Genomic DNA, 19,193 nt, shown 5'->3' on the forward strand with positions numbered 1-19,193 from the left:
GAGGTTGATAAGGGTCAACCTTTAATAAAGAAATCCGACTCACGCCTGTAATCCCAGCACTTTGGGAGGCCGAGGCGGGCGGATCACAAGTTCAGAAGTTCGAGACCAGCCCGACCAACATGGAGAAATCCCGTCTGTACCAAAAATACAAAGGTGTGGTGGCATGCGCCTGTGGTGGTGTTCGCCTGTAATCCCAGCTACTCGGGGGCCTGAGGCAGGAGAATTACTTGAACCCGGGAGATAGAGGTTGCAGTGAGACGAGATCACGCCATTGCCATTGCACTCCAGCCTGGGCAGCAAGCAACAAGAGTGAAACTCCGTCTCAAAAAAAAAAAAAAAAAAATCCTCTGCCAGGCATGGTTGCTCATGCCTGTAATCCCCCTCTAATCCCAACACTTTCAGACAGTCCGAGAGAGGAGGATGGCTTGAGCCTGGGCTTTCTAGACCAGCCTGGACAACATGGGGAGACTCCGTCTCTACAAAATATTTAAAAATTAGCCAAATGTCGTGGCACCTGTGGGCCCAGCTGCCCAGGAGGCTCAGGCGGGAGGATCACTTGAGACTGGGAGGTCGAGGCTGCAGTGAGCTCGACCACTATGCTCGACCACCAGTGATGTCACCACTGCACTCCAGCCCCTGGGTGACAGAGCTAGACCCTGTCTCTCACACACATGAAATCCTCGAATTAGGACTGTTCCCACTTGGTGAGTGATACACCAACTCCTGGGAGCACAGGCCTTTGCAGCTTACCCCAGAGAGGAAGTGATTTGCCGGAGGGCACACACCAGAAACCACCAGAGTCTCTTGCTTCTTAATGGAGGCAGCATGAACTTAAAAATAAACCTGAATTCAAACGCTGAATCCACTGCTTCCTCGTATGGGGATGCCTCTGTCATCCTTAACTCCTATCCCCCACTTTTGGCAGGGGTAGTGTCCGCCATTCCCTTTCTCAAGGCTTCACACTCCTGGGCCGGTGGCTTGGTGGGTGGCCAGCTGCTTTGCTGGCCTCAGCAGGGCAGGTATCTTCTGCGCCTGACACTCCATCCTCCCTCGGATTTGTGACCTTTGTGCACTCTTGAGAGTGAGCACAAGGGATGTCCTTCCCTGAAAGGAGATACCCCTCCTGCATTCTGATTAACTAAGGTGCACCCAGAGGAGTGGTGCAGTGGCTTCATCTTTGGTGATGCTAGTATCTGTCCCACAGAGTTACATTAGATGTGTGAAGGGCGTGGCCAAGCTGTCTGCATATCTTAAGTCCCCAGGCCTTGTGGGTCCCTTGTCCTCCTTGGATACATGGCACCTGCTCTTTCTAGCCTCTCTGTTTCCTTTGACACCATCCTCCAGGGTCTTTTTTCTTTTATTTTTTGAGACGGAGTCTCGCTCTGTTGCCCAGGCTGGAGTGCAGTGGCCTGATCTCAGCTCACTGCAACCTCCGCCTCCCAGGTCCAAGTGATTCTCCTGCCTCAGCCTCCTGAGTAGTTGGAACTACAGGCGCCTGCCACCACGCCCAGCTAATTTTTGTATTTTTAGTGGAGACGGAGTTTTACCATGTTGGCCAGGCTGGTCTCGTACTCCTGACCTTAAATGATATGCCCACCTTGGCCTCCCAAAGTGCTGGGATTAGAGGTCTCTGTGCCACCACAGGCTGGAGTGCAATGGCATGATATAGCTCATTGTAACCTTGAACTCCTGGACTCAAGTGATCCTCCCACTTCAGCCTCTTGAGTAGCTTGAGTAGCTGATAGTACAGGCACACCCCACCATACTCAGCTGATTTTTTTATATTTTTATTTTTGGAGAGACAGGGTCTTGCTATGTTGCCCAGGCTGGTCTCAAACTCCTGGCTTCAAGCGATCCTCCTACCTCAGCCTCCCAGTGTGTTGGGATTATAGGCGTGAACCACCCCCTCCCCGCCACCAAGGGTCTTGTTGGAGACTGGCACTCCTGTAGTTATAGCTACCTATTCTGTGGACTCAGCAGGACACAAACACAAGTTTCACAGGGTCAGATTTTATTAGCTACACGGAGGGCTGAATGGGGTCTTGGTGCCCTTGGTCCTCTTCAGCCTGGAGACAGCAGACTCCACAAGGGGCTCCCAGGGTTCAGAGCAGGAGAACACACCTGACTTCCTGCCAGCCAGCCCTTCAGGGTGTCTCGGGGACTCCCCGAGATCTGGGGCCTGGTTGGGAGGGTGGGGTTTGGAGGGGGTGTTCCAGGGGGCCTCCGTGGCTCTGGAACTAAACTGATGACTTTTGGAGAATGAGCTCCAGAGAAACTGGCCTCTTTGGGGCAGGGCAAGGCCTGGGCTTCGGGGAGGTAGTGGCCTGTTTTGGTGCCCGAGGTGGAGGCCCGGAGAAACATCGTGGAGAGTTTGGTGATTGAAGGCCTGCAGACCTGAAGCTCCTGGTCTGGGAGGGTGTGCCTGGGGCTGGGTCGGCCCGGGCCTGAGCTGCTGGAGGCTGAAATGCTGGCGATGGATGCCCACAGGCCTGAGGATCCTTGCCCTGAGGCCCTACTTCCTTCGGCCTTTTTTCTGGCAGCAGATGCAAGGCCCTGGCCTGGCCCTGGGGCAGGCGGAGGCCGAAGCCGATGCCTATCCGGAGTGGCCCAGATTCCTGGCCTTCCACACAGGGCAGTAGTTGGGGGAAGGCAAGCAGCCGGGGTCCAGTCCTGTACTTGGGGAGGGGGCAGGAGGGGCTGCGGGGCCGGAGGCACACCAGGCATATAGGATACTCCACGACTGGGGCCTGGCCGGTTCTGCCTAGCCACAGGTGCTGCAAAAGCAGGAGCCGCAGGTCGTGTGCGATGCGGCGGTGCCCCAGCTGGACCACCAGGGCCTGGGCCAGGGCCCCTGGGTCCCTGAACTGTGCAGGATCCTTCTCGCTTGGCACGCATCTCTCCACTACCCCAGGGGACCCGGACCCGGTGTCCCTGTACTGATGCCAGCGCCATGTCTGCCTGTTAGAGTGGAGCCTTTGAGAAGGTGGACTTGGGCCTGGGGAAGTGAGCGTGGAGCTATGCAGGTCCTCAGGGTGGGAAGGAGACTGGCAAGGTGAGTGGGGAAGGGAGGAGTTCTGGGGCTGGGAGGGAGAGAAGGAAGGGGTCAGAGGAGGAGAGGGGTACAGCCAGTGGTTGGAGGGAGACGATGCACGTGGATTGGGGAGAGAGAGGTAGTTCTGGTGAAAGAAAGTGGGGGAACTTGGGAGAGAGGGAGAACAGGGATGTGGCACAAAGTCAGAATTTGGGTCACAAGAGCCAAATTGGAAGCCAGGAGAGGGGGATGCTGGTGGAGGGGAGGAAGGATGATGGGACTGAGTGGAAAAGAACGGTGGGTGAGAGGGACGGAGGGACTGATGGGCAGAGAGAGGCTGTAGGTTGTGAGGAGAGGAGTCCACAAGTTGTGAGAAGCCCCAAGGGGGGCACCCGGGGAGCACTGAGGTCTGTGGCAGAACCTGGTCCTTGTTTTGAGGCAACATCGCCTTCAATCCAGAAGGAACTGGGGCAACAAGACTAAGTATGAGATAACTGGCAGAGTCAGGACCAGTATCTCTGAGGTCAGCTGTGCCTGAGAAATCAAGGCCACCTTCTGTGCGCAGAGCTTGGCTCCAGCCTGGTGTGGGTGCAGGTGCTAGTGGCAGGCCAAGGGGACACCCAGACCTCCAGCACCAGGCTCTCTGGGTGTTCAGGCATGAGCATGAACCTAAGCTTGGCTTCTTACTTCTTTGCAGTCAGCCATTGATGAGGGATGTGTGGGGATGGAGAATCACAGCTGCCTCTTGAGAGCGGAGGGGCAACAGCGATTATCTGGGCGGGGCAGAGAGGAAGACAAAGCCCATAGGACCTGGAGAGAAAAGACAGAACCCAAGACACTGGGAGAATTGGTCCATTTCTGGCTCTGCCTCGTGTCCCTAGTTCCAAGCTGAACTCACCAAGACTTTAAATCCATGTCACCTTTGGGATCAAAAGAGCTGGCAAAATGCTCCAGGGAAGGTGAGAAGTGGGGAGGAGAGGAATAAGGAGGAAGGGAGGGTAGGATGGATTGGAGGAGGGGTTTGGGGGCTAGGGGCTGAGATAGAAACAGGAATTAAGGGTGTTCTGGTGCCGGGAGCTCTTACCAATGAGAATTCCTCTGGGCTGTGTTTCACAGGCACTTCAGCATTGAGCGGACCTGGGAGAGAGGAGCAGAGTCACCAAATGGTGGATACACCTTTCTCTGTCCCCAGCATCTAACACTAAACGCACTGTGAGCCGGGTTTCTGTCTGAGCCGTGAGTTTTGCCCTCAGTCCTCCTTCAGTCATTTGGAGGCCTGTGGTACAGGTTTTTATTCTCCTAATCCTGACTCGGGGGTTCTGCAAGCATCCTAGTGTCCTGCCACTCTGGTTCCTCTGACCCCTTGTTGCCCCTAGTGCTGATGTCCTCTAGCTCACCCTGGCCCAGACAGAGATGGCTCATTACACCCAGCAGCAGAAGGAATGGGGCCAGCTGGTAAAAGCCTCTGGGAGACTGGGACTTTGTCTAAGAGGTGGCACCAGGGTTGCCGCCCCCAATGGGAGCTAGGGTCCCCATTCCCTGAGTTCAGTTCTCCCTGGCAGCATGTGGGTATGTCACAAAGGTCAGGTGCTGACATCATAGAATCTCCTCCTTGAGGCTCTGGAACCTTCTTCCAGAGATCATCCAAAGGCTGGCCCTTGATAACGCTGTGAAGCAGGCAGAATTCTTCAGTGCACTCAGTTTCTCCTTCAAGACCCAGCCCCCACCTCTACTCTTGGCCTATGCACTTTACAGCTCCAACCAGCTCCTTCATCCATTGCTCTCCCCACTCAACACAGCCTGTCTGGGCTGAGCTCATGCACCACACCTTTCTCCCCCTTGGGATATACCTATTATATGTTTTAATAACTATTTTCTTAACTGCTTTATTGGGATATAATTCACATACCATACAATCTACCCATTTAAAATGTACCATTCAATGTCTTCTAGTATATTCACAGGGGTGTAGAACCACCTCCACAATCTAGTTGTAGAATATTTTTGTCCCCCCAAAAATAAGTCCTGTACCCATTAGCAGTTGGTCCCCACTTTTACCCCAGCCTCTGGAAACCACCAATCTACTCTGTTTCTATAGGTTTTCATATTCTAGACTTTTCATATAAGTGGAATTATACAATATATGGTCTTTTGTTGACTTCTTTTAACATGTTTGCAAAGTTCATTCATGTTGTAGCATGTATCATTGCTTTATTCCTTTTTATTGCCAGATAATATTCCTTTGTATGGATATGCCATATTTTGTTTATCCATTAATTAATTGATGGACATTTTGGTTCTTTCTACTTATTTATTTATTTATTTATTTTTTTGAGACGAATTCTCACTCTGTTGCTCAAGCTGGAGTGAAGTGGCGCAATCTTGGTTCACTGCAACCTCCACCTCCTGGGTTCAAGCAATTCTCCTGCCTCAGTCTCCCGAGTACTGGGACTACAGGCACAGGCCACCATGCCCGGCTAATTTTTGTATTTTTAGTAGAGATAGGGTTTTGTCATGTTGGCCAGGCTGGTCTCAAACTCCCAACCTCAGGTGATCCGCCCACCTCAGCTTCCCAAAGTGCTGGGATTACAGGCGTGAGCCACTGCGCCTGGCATGGTTCTTTCTACTTTTTAGCAATTATGAATAGTGCTATGAACATTTTTCTACAAGTTTTATGTGGACATATGGTTTCATTTATCTTTAGATACATAGGAGCAGAATTACTGAGTTACATGGTAAATCTATATTTAACATTTTGAGGAACTACCAAACTGTCTTCCAAGTTGGCTGTACCAATTTTCAATCCCATCAGCGAGGTATAAGGGTTCCAATGTTTCTTTAATCCTTACCAACACATGTTGTTGCCTGTCTTTTTTATTTTAGCAATCCTAGTGGGTGTGAAACAGTATGATATTGTGGTTTTTATTTACATTTTCCTAATGATTGATGATGTTGAGCATCTTTTCATGTGCTATGGGATATTTATCTTCTTTGAAGAACTGTATATTCAAATCCTTAGCCTATCTTTTTAAAAGCCAGTCAGATTTAGCAGTGAGGTGTTGTATACCAACTTTAGTGACCTATCTTTTTTTTGAGATGGAGTTTTGCTCTTGTGGCCCAGGCTGGAGTGCAATGGCACGATCTTAGCTCGCCGCAACCTCTGCCTCCCGAGTTCAAGCGATTCTCCTGCCTCAGCCTCCCAAGTAGCTGGGATTACAGATGCCCGCCACCACACTCAGCTAATTTTGTGTTTTTAGTAGAGATGGGGTTTTTCCCTGTTGGCCAGGCTGTTCTCAAACTCCTGACCTCAGGTGATCCGCCTGCCTTGGCCTCCCAAAGTACTGAGATTACAGGCATGAGCCACCAACCTACAGGCATCTGATCAACCTATCTTTTAATTAGGTTTTTATCTTCATATCATTGAATTATAAAAGTTGTTATATATTCTGGATGTAGGTCCCTTATCAGATACATGTTTTGCAAATATTTTCCCTGATTCTGTGGGTTATTTTTTTTACTTTCTTGATGGTTTCCTTTGATGCACAAAAGCTTCCAAATTTGATAAAGTCCAATTTACCTATTTTGTCTTTTCTTGCTTGCTTTTTGTGTCTTATCTAAGAAACCATTGCCTAACCCAAGGTCACAGAGATTTGCTCTGTGTTTTCTTCTTAGACTTTTATAGTTTTTGCTCTTACATTTAAGTTTGTTATCTATTTTGAGGGGTTTTGTTTTGTTTTGTTTTAGAGGCAGTGTCTCACTTTGTCACCCAGGCTGGAATGCAGTGGTGTAATCATAGCTCACTGCCACTTTGAACTCCCAAGCTCAAGGAATCCTCCTGCCTTGGCCTTCCCAAGTGCTGGGATTATAGTCATGAACCACCACACCTGGTCTATTTCAAGTTAATTTTTATATATGGTGAGAGGTGGAAGTTCAACTTAATTCTTTTGTATGTGGATATCCAGTTGTCCCAACACCATTTGTTGAAAAGACTTTTCCACTAGCCTGGGCAACATAGTGAGGCCCATCTTTCCCAAAAAACAAGAAAGAAAGAAATTAGCCTGGCGTTGTGGTGCATGTCTGTAGACTCAGCTACTTGAGAGGCTGAGGCGGGAGGATGGGTTGAGCCCAGGAGTTGGAGGATGCAGTGAGCCAAGATCACACCACTGCACTCCAGCCTGGGCAACAGAAGGAGACCCTCTTTCAAAAACAAACAAACAAAAAGGCTATTCCTTCCCCCCATGGAATTGTCTTGGCACTCGTGTGAAAAATCAGTTGACTAGTGTTATTAGTTTGCTGTTGCTCCCATAACAAATTACCTCATACTTAGCAGCTTAAAACAACACAAATTCATTATTTTACACTTCTCTAGATTAGAAGTCCAACATGGGTCTCACTGGGCTAACAATCCAGATGTCGGCAGGCTGCCTTCCTTTCTGGAGGCTGTAAGGGAGAGTACATTTCCTTGCCTCTTCCATCTTCTGGTGGTTTGTGGTCCCTGGTTTGTGGTCCCCCTCTTACAGCTTCAAAGCCAGTATCCTTGTATCTCTATGACCATTCCGCCATAGTCACATCTCCCTCTGACTCTGAACTATTCTGCCTCCCTCTCCAACTTTTAGGGACCTTTGTGATTACACTGGGCCCAGCCAGATAATCTGGGATAATCTCTCTATTTTTAAGTCAGCTGAGCAGAGCACAGTGGCTCACACTTGTAATCCTAGCAATTCAGGAGGGGGAGGTGGAAGAATCCCTTGAGCACAGGAGTTTGAGGCTACACTGAGCCATGATTATGCCACCTCACTGCAGCCTGAGTAACAGAGCAAGACTCTGACTTTCTTTTTTGTTTGTTTGTTTGTTTGTTTTGAGATGGAGTCTCGCTTTGTCGCCCAGGTTGGAGTGCAGTGGCACAATCTTGGCTCAGTGCAACTTCCACCTCTGTAGTTCAAGTGATTCTCCTGCCTCAGCCTCCCCAGTAGCTGGGACTACAGGCACTCACTACCATGCCCAGATAATTTTTGTAGTTTTAGTAGAGACGAGGTTTCACCATGTGGGCCAGGCTGATCTCGAACTCCTGACCTCCTGGTCTACCCCCGCCACCGGACTTCCAAAGTGCTGAGATTACAAGCATGAGTCACCACGTCTATTATGGACTGTTTCAAACAAATACAAAAGTAAAGACTAAAATAAAATGAACTCCCATGTGCCTGTCACCCAGCTTCAACAGTTACCAGTCATGGAAAATTTTTCTCTATGTCCCGCCTACTTTCCTTGTGGGTAATTTCCAAACAAATCCCAGCCATCACACCATTTTATTCATAACTGTTGCAGAATATATCTCAAAAATTTAATTCTTTTTTTCTTTTGAGTCGGAGTTTCGCCCAGGCTGGAGCGCAATGGCGGGATCTCGGCTCACCACAACCTCCGCCTCCCAGGTTCAAGCGATTCTCCTGCCTTAGCCTCCTGAGTAGCTGGGATTACAGGCATGAGACATCACGCCCGGCTAATTTTTGTATTTTTAGTAGACAGGGTTTCTCCATGTTGGTCAGGCTGGTTTCGAACTCCTGACCTCAAGTGATCTGCCTGCCTCGGTCTCCCAAAGTGCGGGGATTACAGGCGTGAGCCACCGCGCCCAGCCAGAAATGTAAGTCTTTCATTTTAAATAATAAGCACAATTTTTTCACACCTAAAATAAATATAAATTTATAGTCAATGTTTAAATATCCTTTATTGTCTTACAAATGCTTACCAATTTGTTTGAATCAAGAGCCAAATGTAGGCCAGGTAGGGTGGCTCATGACTATAATCCCAGCACTTTGGGAGGCCAAGGCAGGATGATTGTTTGAGCCCAGGAGTTCAAGACCAGCCCAGGCAACATGGTAATACCCCATCTCAATTTAATATTATTTCAGCATTTTAAAACAAAACAAGTCAAATGTGCCCCATGCATTTTGTGAATCCTTGATAAATCCCTTAACTTTATTTTAATGGATAGGTGCCACCTCGGTCTTTTTCCTTGGAGCCATTCTGTGGACGGACTTGCTCATTTGTCCTTGTAGAGTTTGCCACTGTCTACATCACCATATTCTTACTTATCCTTGTAAACCAAAAAGTGATGCCGGCAGATCTCAATCAATTAGAGGTTTATTTTGCTGAAGATGAGGACCTACTAGGGGAAAAGAAACACAAGTCACAGTAGGATCTGAGACCTGTGCACAGTGGGATCTGAGGGTTTGGGGAACTTCAATATTTACAAGAGAAAGAACAAGCAGAAGCTGGGTACTGTAGCTCACGCCTGTAATCCCAGCACTTTGGGAGGCCAAGGCAAGATCATTGCTTGAACCCAGGGGTTCAGGCAACAAAACAAGACCCTGTCTTAAAAAAGAAAGAGAGACAGAGGTGGAGAGAGACAGAGAGGGGGAGGCCAAAAACAAAAAAAACAAGAAAAACAAAAAAAACAAAGGAGGCTGGGTAGGCAATGAGGCAAGTGGTTGCATTGTTTTGAAGTTCTGATTAGCACTCAGTGAAGGACCGGGGAAGTAAATCAGTAAATCTACATTTTTAGTAAATCTACATACCAGTAAATCTACATTTTTACATAAGTTAAAGTATGTGAAATTACAGCTATCTGTTTGGGAACAAAAGGAAGGCAGTTTTTTGCAGACTCAGTTCTCATGCTTAACTTCCCCTTAGTTTCCCTCGCATCTGTGTGAAGAGACACCAAACAGGGTTTGTGTGAGGAACAAGGCTGTTTATTTCACCTGGGTGCAGGTGGACTGAGTCCGAAAAGAGAGTCAGCAAAGGGAGATGGGGTGGGGCCGTTTTATAAGATTTGGGTAGGTAAAGGAAAATTACAGTCAAAGGGGGTTGTTCTCTGGTGGGCAGGGGTAGGGGTCACAAGCTGCTCAGTGGGGGAGCTCTTTGAGCCAGGGTGAGCCAGGAGAAGGAATTTCACAAGGTAATGTCATCAGTTAAGGCTAGGACCAGCCATTTTTACTTATTTTGTGGTGGAATGCCATCAGTTAAGGCAGGAACAGGCCATTTAAATTTCACTTCTTTTGTGATTCTTCAGTTACTTCAGGCCATCTGGATGTATACGTGCAAGTCACAGGGTATATGATGGCTTAGCTTGGGCTCAGAGGCCTGATACTTAGGTGTTGTGAGTTTAGAGAACCAAGTTTCTATTTTTCTTTCACATCCTTTTCCCTATCATTTTTATAATTTGGTAGTTATCTCTAGTAAGTAGATTCTGAAGACAATTTTTCCTTTCATTTTGAAAATCTGCTATTCAAAAATGTCAAACATATACAAAAGTAGAAATAAAAGTATAATATAATGAAACCCCGTGTACATATCACCAGCTTCAATAATTACTAGATCGTAGTCCATTATGTTTCATCTGTATTTTCCACCCTCTCCCTCAAATTATTTGGAAACAAATTCAAGACATCAGATATCATCTGGAAATATTTCTGTAGTTATCTCTAAAAAGGGTCTTTTGAAGAAGTAAGATCACAATAACAGAATTACAATAAAACGTACAATGCCTATATTCAGTCACTGCCCATATTATTGCAATTGCTTTGTAATTGTTCTCAGTTTGTTCGTTTGAGTTGATTCAAAGGTCCATAACATGGAATTGCTTGTTAGGTATCAATTTTAGGAATCGCGTTAAATTTTTTTTTAAGTTACGCAAAATATTTCCATGAGTCCACGGTCAAATGTACCAGAAAGGTTCTGTGTATCCACCACCCTCCATTCTAGAAGCTGCCTCCTCCAGAGGTGATTTGTTTTTGATTTAATGGTTTCTCTTCCACACTGTACTGCAGAGCCGTCTCCTCCTCCAGGTGAGCTGGTACTTCGGGCTTTTCCCAGGTGGCTCCCTTGCTCCCTCTGCTCCTTTTGAAGAAATCACTGAGAACCCTCTTCCTCCTTCCTTTTCTTCTCTCCTTCCCCACTTCTTCCTGCCTGGGCAGACCGAACTGCGCTGACTGCACTTGCCAAGCAGGTACCTCCCATGGGTGACATTCCAGCAGGCGGGCGGCACTTCCACCTCGGCACCTGGAGACCCACGTCTGGCCACTGATCCCCCGGGTCACACGGCCCCAGACTCCCGGACCCTGGACCCTCACCTCCAGCGACCAGTCCCTGGGTAGGGCATGGACACATGAGCCCACGACCCCAGGCCTCCGCAACATGTCCCCTTACCCTGCCCCCACCCTACCCCTACCCCAGGAAGTTTTCGCTGGCAACTCTTAGCTCCTTGCTTTCCCTTTTTTTTTCTCTGAGACGGAGTCTCCCTCTGTCACCCAGACTGGAGTGCAGTGGTACCATCTCAGCTCACTGCAGCCTCTGCCTCCCAGGTTCAAGCAATTCTCCTGCCTCAGCATCCCAAGTAACTAGGATTACAGGTGTATGCCACTGCTCCTGGCTAACTTTTGTATTTTCTGTAGAGACTGGGTCTCCGTGTGTTGCCCAGGCTGGTCTTGAACTCCTGGACTCAAGTGATCCTCCCACCTCGGCCTCCTCAAGTGCTGGGATTACGGGCCTGCACCAAATTGCTGGGCAGTCTCTGCATTTCTTTAGGTCTTCTTTAACTTCTCTCAACAGTGTTTGTAGTTTTCAGTGCACAAATCTTGAACTTCTTTTATTACATTTACTACACTTACTTTTAGGTATTTTATTGTTTTTGATATTATTGTTAAGTGGAATTATTTTCTTAATTTCATTTTTGGGTTGTTTATTACTAGTGTGTAAAAATACAATCGTTATTTGTGTTTTTGTATTCTTCAACTTTGTTAAACTTGCTTATTCATGCTAATGTTTTCTTTTTTCTTTTCTTTTTTTTTTTTTTTTTACTAGATTGCTTGTGGCTTTCTATATACAAGACCATGTCATCTGTCAGTAGAGATAGTTTTACTCCTTGTGGTTTTGATTTGCATTTCTCTGATGGCCAGTGATGATGAGCATTTTTTCATGTGTCTGTTGGCTGCATAATTGTCTTCTTTTGAGAAGTGCCTGTTCATATCCTTTGCCCACTTTTTGATGGGGTTGTTTGTTTTTTTCTTGTAAATTTGTTTGATTCTTTGTAGATTCTGGATATTAGCCCTTTGTCAGATGAGTAGATTGCAAAAATTTTCTCCCATTCTGTAGGTTGCCTATTCACTCTGATGGTAGTTTATTTTGCTCTGCAGGAGCTCTTTAGTTTAATCAAATCCCATTTGTCAATTTTGGCTTTTGTTGCCATTGCTTTTGATGTTTTAGACATGAAGTTCTTGCCCATGCCTATGTCCTGAATGGTATTGCCTAGGTTTTCTTCTAGGGTTTTTATGGTTTTAGGTCTAACATTTAAGTCTCTAATCCATCTTGAATTAATTTTTGTATAAGGTGTAAGGAAGGGATCCAATTTCAGCTTTCTACATATGGCTAGCCAGTTTTCCCAGCACTATTTATTAAATGGGGAATCCTTTCCGCATTTCTTGTTTTTGTCAGGTTTGTCAAAGATCAGATGGTTGTAGATGTGTGGTATTATTTCTGGGGCTCTGTTCTGTTCCATTGGGCTATATCTCTGTTTTGGTACAAGTATCACGCTGTTTTGGTTACTGTAGCCTTGTAGTATAGTTTGAAGTCAGGTAGTGTGATGCCTCCAGCTTTGTTCTTTTGGCTTAGGATTGTCTTGGCAATGCAGGCTCTTTTTTGGTTCCATGTGAACTTTAAAGTAGTTTTTTCCAATTCTGTGAAGAAAGTCATTGGTAGCTTGATGGGGATGGCATTGAATCTATAAATTACCTTGGGCAGTATGGCCATTTTCACAATATTGATTCTTCATATCCATGAGCATGGAATGTTCTTCTATTTGTTTTTGTCTTCTTTTATTTTGTTGAGCAGTGGTTTGTAGTTCTCCTTGAAGAGGTCCTTCACATCCCTTGTAAGTTGGATTCCTAGGTATTTTATTCTTTTTGAAGCAATTGTGAATGGGAGTTCACTCATGATTTGGCTCTCTGTTTGTCTGTATTGGTGTATAAGAATGCTTGTGATTTTTGCACATTGATTTTGTATCCTGAGACTTTGCTGAAGTTGCTTATCAGCTTAAGGAGATTTTGGGCTGAGACAATGGGGTTTTCTAAATATGCAATTATGTCATCTGCAAACAGGGACAATTTGACTTCCTCTTTTACTAATTGAATACACTTTATTTCTTTCTCCTGCCTGATTGCCCTGGCCAGAACTTCCAACACTATGTTGAATAGGAGTGGTGAGAGAGGGCATCCCTGTCTTGTGTCAATTTTCAAAGGGAATGCTTCCAGTTTTTGCCCATTCAGTATGATATTGGCTGTGGGTTTGTCATAAATAGCTCTTATTATTTTGAGATACGTTCCATCAATACCGAATTTATTGAGAGTTTTTAGCATAAAGGGCTGTTGAATTTTGTCAAAGGCCTTTTCTGCATCTATTGAGATATTCATGTGGTTTTATCTTTGGTTCTTTTTATACGCTGGATTACGTTTATTGATTTGTGTATGTTGAATCAGCCTTGCATCCCAGGGATGAAGCCCACTTGATCATGGTGGATAAGCTTTTTGATGTGCTGCTGGATTCGGTTTGCCAGTATTTTATTGAGGATTTTTGCATCGATGTTCATCAGGGATATTGGTCTAAACTTCTCTTTTTTGTTGTATCTCTGCCAGGCTTTGGTATCAGAATGATGTTGGCCTCGAAATGAGTTAGGGAGAATTCCCTCTTTTTCTATTGATTGGAATAGTTTCAGAAGGAATGTTACCAGCTCCTCCTTGTACCTCTGGTAGAATTTGGCTGTGAATCCATCTAGTTCTGGACTTTTTTTGGTTGGTAGACTATTAATTATTGCCTCAATTTCAGACCCTGTTATTGGTCTATTCAGGGATTCAACTTCTTCCTGATTTAGTCTTGGGATGGTGTTCGTGTCCAGGAATTTATCCATTTCTTCTAGATTTTCTAGTTTATTTGCATAGAGGTGTTTGTAGTATTCTCTGATGGTAGTTTGTATTTCTGTGGGATCGGTGGTGATATCCCCTTTATCATTTTTTATTGCATCTATTTGATTCTTCTCTCTTTTCTTCTTTATTAGTCTTGCTAGTGGTCTATCAATTTTGTTGATCTTTTCAAAAACCCAGCTCCTTGATTCATTGATTTTTTTGAAGGGTTTTTGTGTCTGTATCTCCTGGGTTCAATCAATTCTCCTGCCTCAGCCTCCTGAGTAGCTGGGAACTGCATCAGGCAAACCTGCTTCCCATTTTATTCCTAAATAAGATAGCTACAAAGATTTTTAAAAAGTGGCCAGGTGCGGTGGCTTACACCTGTAATCCTAGCACTTTGGGAGGCTGAGGCGGGTGGATCACTTGAGTCCAGGAGTTCGAGATCAGCCTGGCCAACATGGTGAAACCCCATCTCTACAAAAAAAAAAAAAAAATTAGCTGGGCATGGTGTCGTGAGCCTGTAATTCCAGCTACTTGGGAGGCTAAGGCAGGAGAATCGCTTGAACCTGGGAGGCAGAGGTTGCAGTGAACCGAGATCATGCCACTGTACTCCAAGCTGGGCAACAGAGCAAGACTCCGTCTCAAAAAGAAAAACGAAAGAAAAAGATTTTTAAAAAACTACCTACCTCCTTCACAGTTTGCCCACAAGGAAATTCCTTGTAGGTCAAACAGTTCTGTTGAATTTCACCTTGGCAATGTAAATCCATAGCTTATCTTCACAGGTGCAGGCTAAAGGACAGAACTCAAAGTCATCATCCCTCTGCTCACCTGATACTAACACATACCTGATTTGCTTCCTCTGTCCTATTGTTTATGTAAAAATGCAGATTCACTGATCCAGACTAAGGCTTAAGTGACTGTTCCTTTAGCCCCCTCTCACTTGTAAATTGTATATTCAGTGAAAGGCTGATCAAAGATTCAAAAGTGGCTGGGCATGGGTGCTCACATCTATACTCCTAAAACTTTGGGAGACCAAGACAGGCAGATCACTTGAGCTCAGGAGCTCGGGACCAACTGGCCAACATGGCGAAACCCTGTCTTTACAAAAAATACAAAAAAAGTAACCGAGCATGGTGGCACACATCTGTAGTCCCAGCTAGTTGGGGGGCTGAGGCAGGAGGCTCGCTTGAACCCTGGAGGTGGAGGCTGCAGTGAGCCAAGACTGTGCCACTGTACTTCAGCCTGGGTGACAAAGTGATACCCTGTCTAAAAAAAAAAAAAAAAAAAAAACCACTCAAAAGAATGCAGCTGTTTGTCTCATCCACCTATAAACTGAAAGCCCCCACTTCAAGTTGTCTCGACTTTCTGGACAAAAGCAATGTGCATCTTACACATATTGATTGATGTCTCATGTCTCCCTAATATGTATAAAATCAAGCTGTACTCCAACCACCCTGGACACATGTCATTAGGACCTCCTAGGCTGTGTCACAAGCATGTCCTTAACCTTGGTAAAATCAATTTTTCTAAATTGATTGAGACCTGTCTTAGATACTTTTGGGCTCACATCAAATTGAGAAAGTTCTCTTCTGTTTCTGGTTTGCTGAATGATTTTATCATTAAGGGGTATTGAATTTTGTCAAACAACTTTTTCTGCGTCCGTTGAGATGATTATGTAGTTGTTGTCCTTTATTCTAGCAATATAGTATATAAATTAGTTGATTTTGGGGTATTAAGCCAACCCTGCATTCCTGGTATAAATCCCACTCAGACATGGTGTATAGTTCTTTCGATATGTTGCTGGATTCTGTTTGTTAGTGTTTTGTTTAGGATTTTTGTGTAAATATTCATAAAGGATATTGGTCTGTAGTTTTCTTGTGAGGTCTTTGATTTTGGTGTAAAACTGACATTATTGTGAGGACAAGAGTGACTTTATTTTAAATGCTAATCTGTCATGTAACTTCTGACTAACCCTGAGTCTGGGAATGACTCCAAAATATCTAATTGATGTATTACTCTTTAGGTAGGAACACCTATTCTTTGTAAATTTTGCCTTTTCTCCAAAACAATCCTTGATGCTGTGGCATCTGTCATAGGGTGTGATGCCTGCAGCCTTCTCTGAGCCACCTACACATTCCTTCCAGACTATGTGTCTATTTTTCCCCATGATATAAGCCCTGGGTCTTGGGGGTTGAGGTTCAGAGATCTACCTGTCTTGCAGCCACCCATGGACCATGCTTCCATCTGTAAGTTCCTCCTAATTAATCACCCTATACTGACAAACTGGATTTGTCTGCCTTCTTTGGCTTCTCGGCTCCTTCAGCATTTGAGGGTCACTTTACATATACAGTTTTTTTCAGGGAACAATCATAGAATGAGTTGGAAGTGTTCTCTCCTATTTGTTGGTAGAGTTTGTGAAGGGTTGGTATTAATTCTTTATTATTTCAATATTTGGTGGAATTCACCAGTGAAGCCATCTGGTTCTGGGCTTTTCTTTGTGGAGAGTTTTAAAGTTACTAATGTGATCTCTTGTTTCATTTATTTTCAGATTTTTTATATCTTCTTGAGTCAGTTTTGGTACTTTATATCTCTCTAGGAAATTGTTTCATGTAAATTATCTGTTGGCCTATACTGTTGATCATAGTATTTCCTTGAAATCCTTTTCATTTATGTGTGGTCAGTAGTGATTTCCCCTCTTTAATTCTTTATTTTAATAATTTAAGGCCGGGCAGGGTGGCTCACGCCTGTAATCCCAGCACTTCGGGAGGCCGAGGCAGGCGGATCACAAGGTCAGGAGTCAAGACTGGCCTGGCCAATATGGTGAAACCCCATCTCTACTAAAAATACAAAAATTAACCGGGCGTGGTAGGGTGCGCCTGTAGTCCCAGCTACTCAGGAGGCTGAGGCAGGAGAATCGCCCGAACCTGGGAGGCGGAGGTTGCAGTGAACCAAGATCATGCCACTGCACTGCAGCCTGGGCGACAGAATGAGGCTCTGTCTCCAAAAAAAAAAAAAAATTATTTAAGTCCCCTCTCCTTTATTCCTTGTCAATCTATCTAAAGTTTTATCAATTCTGTTGATCTTTCCAAAGAACCAGTTGGTGGTTTTGCTAATTTTCTCTATTGTTTTTCTTTTTCTTTTTTTTTTTTCTGAGACAGAGTTTTGCTCTTGTTGCCCAGACTGGAATGCAACAGCGCTATCTCAGCTCACTGCAACCTCTGCCTTCCGGATTCAAGCAATTCTGTCTCAGCCTCCAAAGTAGCTGGGATTACAGGCATGCACCACCACACCCGGCTAACTTTTTTTTTTTTTTTTGAGACAGAGTTTCGCTCTTGTCAGTGGCGCAATCTTGGCTGGAGTGCAGTGGTGCAATCTCAGCTCATTGCAAGTGATTCTCCTGCCTCAGCCTCCCGAGTAGCTGAGATTACGGGTGCCTGACACCACACCCAGCTAATTTTTTGTATTTTTATTAGAGATGGGGTTTTTCATGTTGGGCAGGCCGGTCTCGAACTCCTGACCTCAGGTGATCTGCCCGCCTCGGCCTCCCAAAGTCCTGGGATTACAGGCGTGAGCCACTGCGCCCGGCCCTTTTTTTTTTTTTTTTAATATAAGCATTTACAGCTATAAATTTTCCTTCTTTTTCACTGCTTTAGCTGTATCTCATAATTTTGGTATGTTGTGTTTTTGTTTACATTCATCTCAAAGTATCTTCTAATTTTCCTTGCAATATCTTCTTTAACTTACTGATTATTTAAGGATGTGTTGTTTAATTTCTGTATATTTGTGAATTTCCAAAAGTTAGTTCTGTTATTGGTTTCTAATTTAATTCTATTGTGGTTGGAGAATATTCTTTGTATGACTTCAGTCCTTTTAAATCTACTGAGGCTTGTTTTATTCATTTTATTTTATTTTGAGATGGAGTTTCACTCTTGTTGCCCAGGCTGTAGTGCAATGGAGCTATCTCGGCTCATTGCAACCTCCGCCTCCCAGGTACAAGTGATTCTCCTGCCTCAGCCTCTCAAGTAGCTAGGATTAAAGGCATGTGCCACCACGCCTAGTTAATTTTGTATTTTTAGTAGAGATGAGGTTTCTCCATGTTGGTCAGGCTGGTCTTGAACTCCCAACCTCAGGTGATCTGCACACCTCGGCCTCCCAAAGTGCTGGGATTACAGGCATGAGCCACCACGCCCGTTGAGGATTGTTTTATGATCCATTCTGGAGACTCTAACATATGATCCATTCTGGAGAATCTTCCATGTGCAATTTAGAAGAATGTGTAGTATTGTGTTGTTGAGTGTTATTTGATGTCTGTTAGGTTTAGTAGGTTTATAATGTTTCCCATGTCTTCTATATCCTTATTGATTTTCTACCTAATTGCTTGAAACCTGTAATTTTAAGATAGGTGGGAGGATTGCTTGAGTCAGATTCTATCTCTGTTGCCCAGGCTGGAGTGCAGTGGCGTGATCATAGCTCACTATAACCTGGAACTCCTGGGCTCAAGTGATCTTCCCCTCTGCCCCAACAACCTCTTGAGAAGCTAGGATCACAGGCATGCACCCCTGCACCTGGCTAATACAATTATCATTTGTGTAAATTTAAAATTTATTCATACAACAATGCACAGGTTTCAGTAACACATATTACATTAGTTATCTATAGCTGCTTCCAAATTACCCCCAAACTTAAACAGCAATAAACATGTATTATCTTCTATGGCTTCTATAAATCAGGAATTCTACGGGCGAGAACAATTTAGCTGGGTGTTCTTGGCTCAGGGTCTCTCATGGGTTGTACTCAAACCGACAGCCAGGGCTGCAGTCATCTGAGGTCAAACTGGAACTGGAGGATCCATTTCCGAGGTGGCTCACTCCCATGGGTGGCAAGTTGTGGTGGCTGTCAGTGAGAGGCCTCAGTTCCTCACTATATGAGCCTCTCCACAGGGCTGCTTGGATATCATCACGACAGCAGCTGGCTTCCCCCAGAGTGAGCGATCCAAGAGGGAGCAAAGGGGTAGCTGCACTGCTTTTATTTTATTTTATTTTATTTTGAGACAGTCTCACTTTGTCACCCAGGCTGAAGTGCAGTGGCACGATCTCAGCCTACTGCAACCTCTGCCTCCTGGGTTCAAGTGATTCCTGCCTCAACCTCCCGAGTATCTGGGAGTACACGCATGCATCACCATGCCCAGATAATTTTTGGGTTTTGTTGTTGTT

General features: G+C 45.2%; 1 protein-coding gene across 1 annotated transcript; it reads right to left on the reverse strand.

Annotated features, from left to right (window-relative positions):
- Positions 1-1,990: 1,990 nt before the first annotated feature.
- On the reverse strand, positions 1,991-4,609 carry PRR30 (proline rich 30). The gene is made up of 3 exons (XM_003908399.4): positions 4,429-4,609; positions 4,116-4,168; positions 1,991-3,841 (listed from the first exon to the last, which is right to left on the reverse strand). The coding sequence occupies exon 3, from the start codon at positions 3,474-3,476 to the stop codon at positions 2,238-2,240; it is 1,239 nt and encodes a 412-aa protein (XP_003908448.1). The 5' UTR covers positions 3,477-3,841; positions 4,116-4,168; positions 4,429-4,609; the 3' UTR covers positions 1,991-2,237.
- Between the last annotated feature and the right edge of the window lie 14,584 nt (positions 4,610-19,193).

This window comes from Papio anubis, chromosome 14 (assembly GCF_008728515.1).
Source record: "Papio anubis isolate 15944 chromosome 14, Panubis1.0, whole genome shotgun sequence".
NCBI lineage: Eukaryota > Metazoa > Chordata > Mammalia > Primates > Cercopithecidae > Papio > Papio anubis.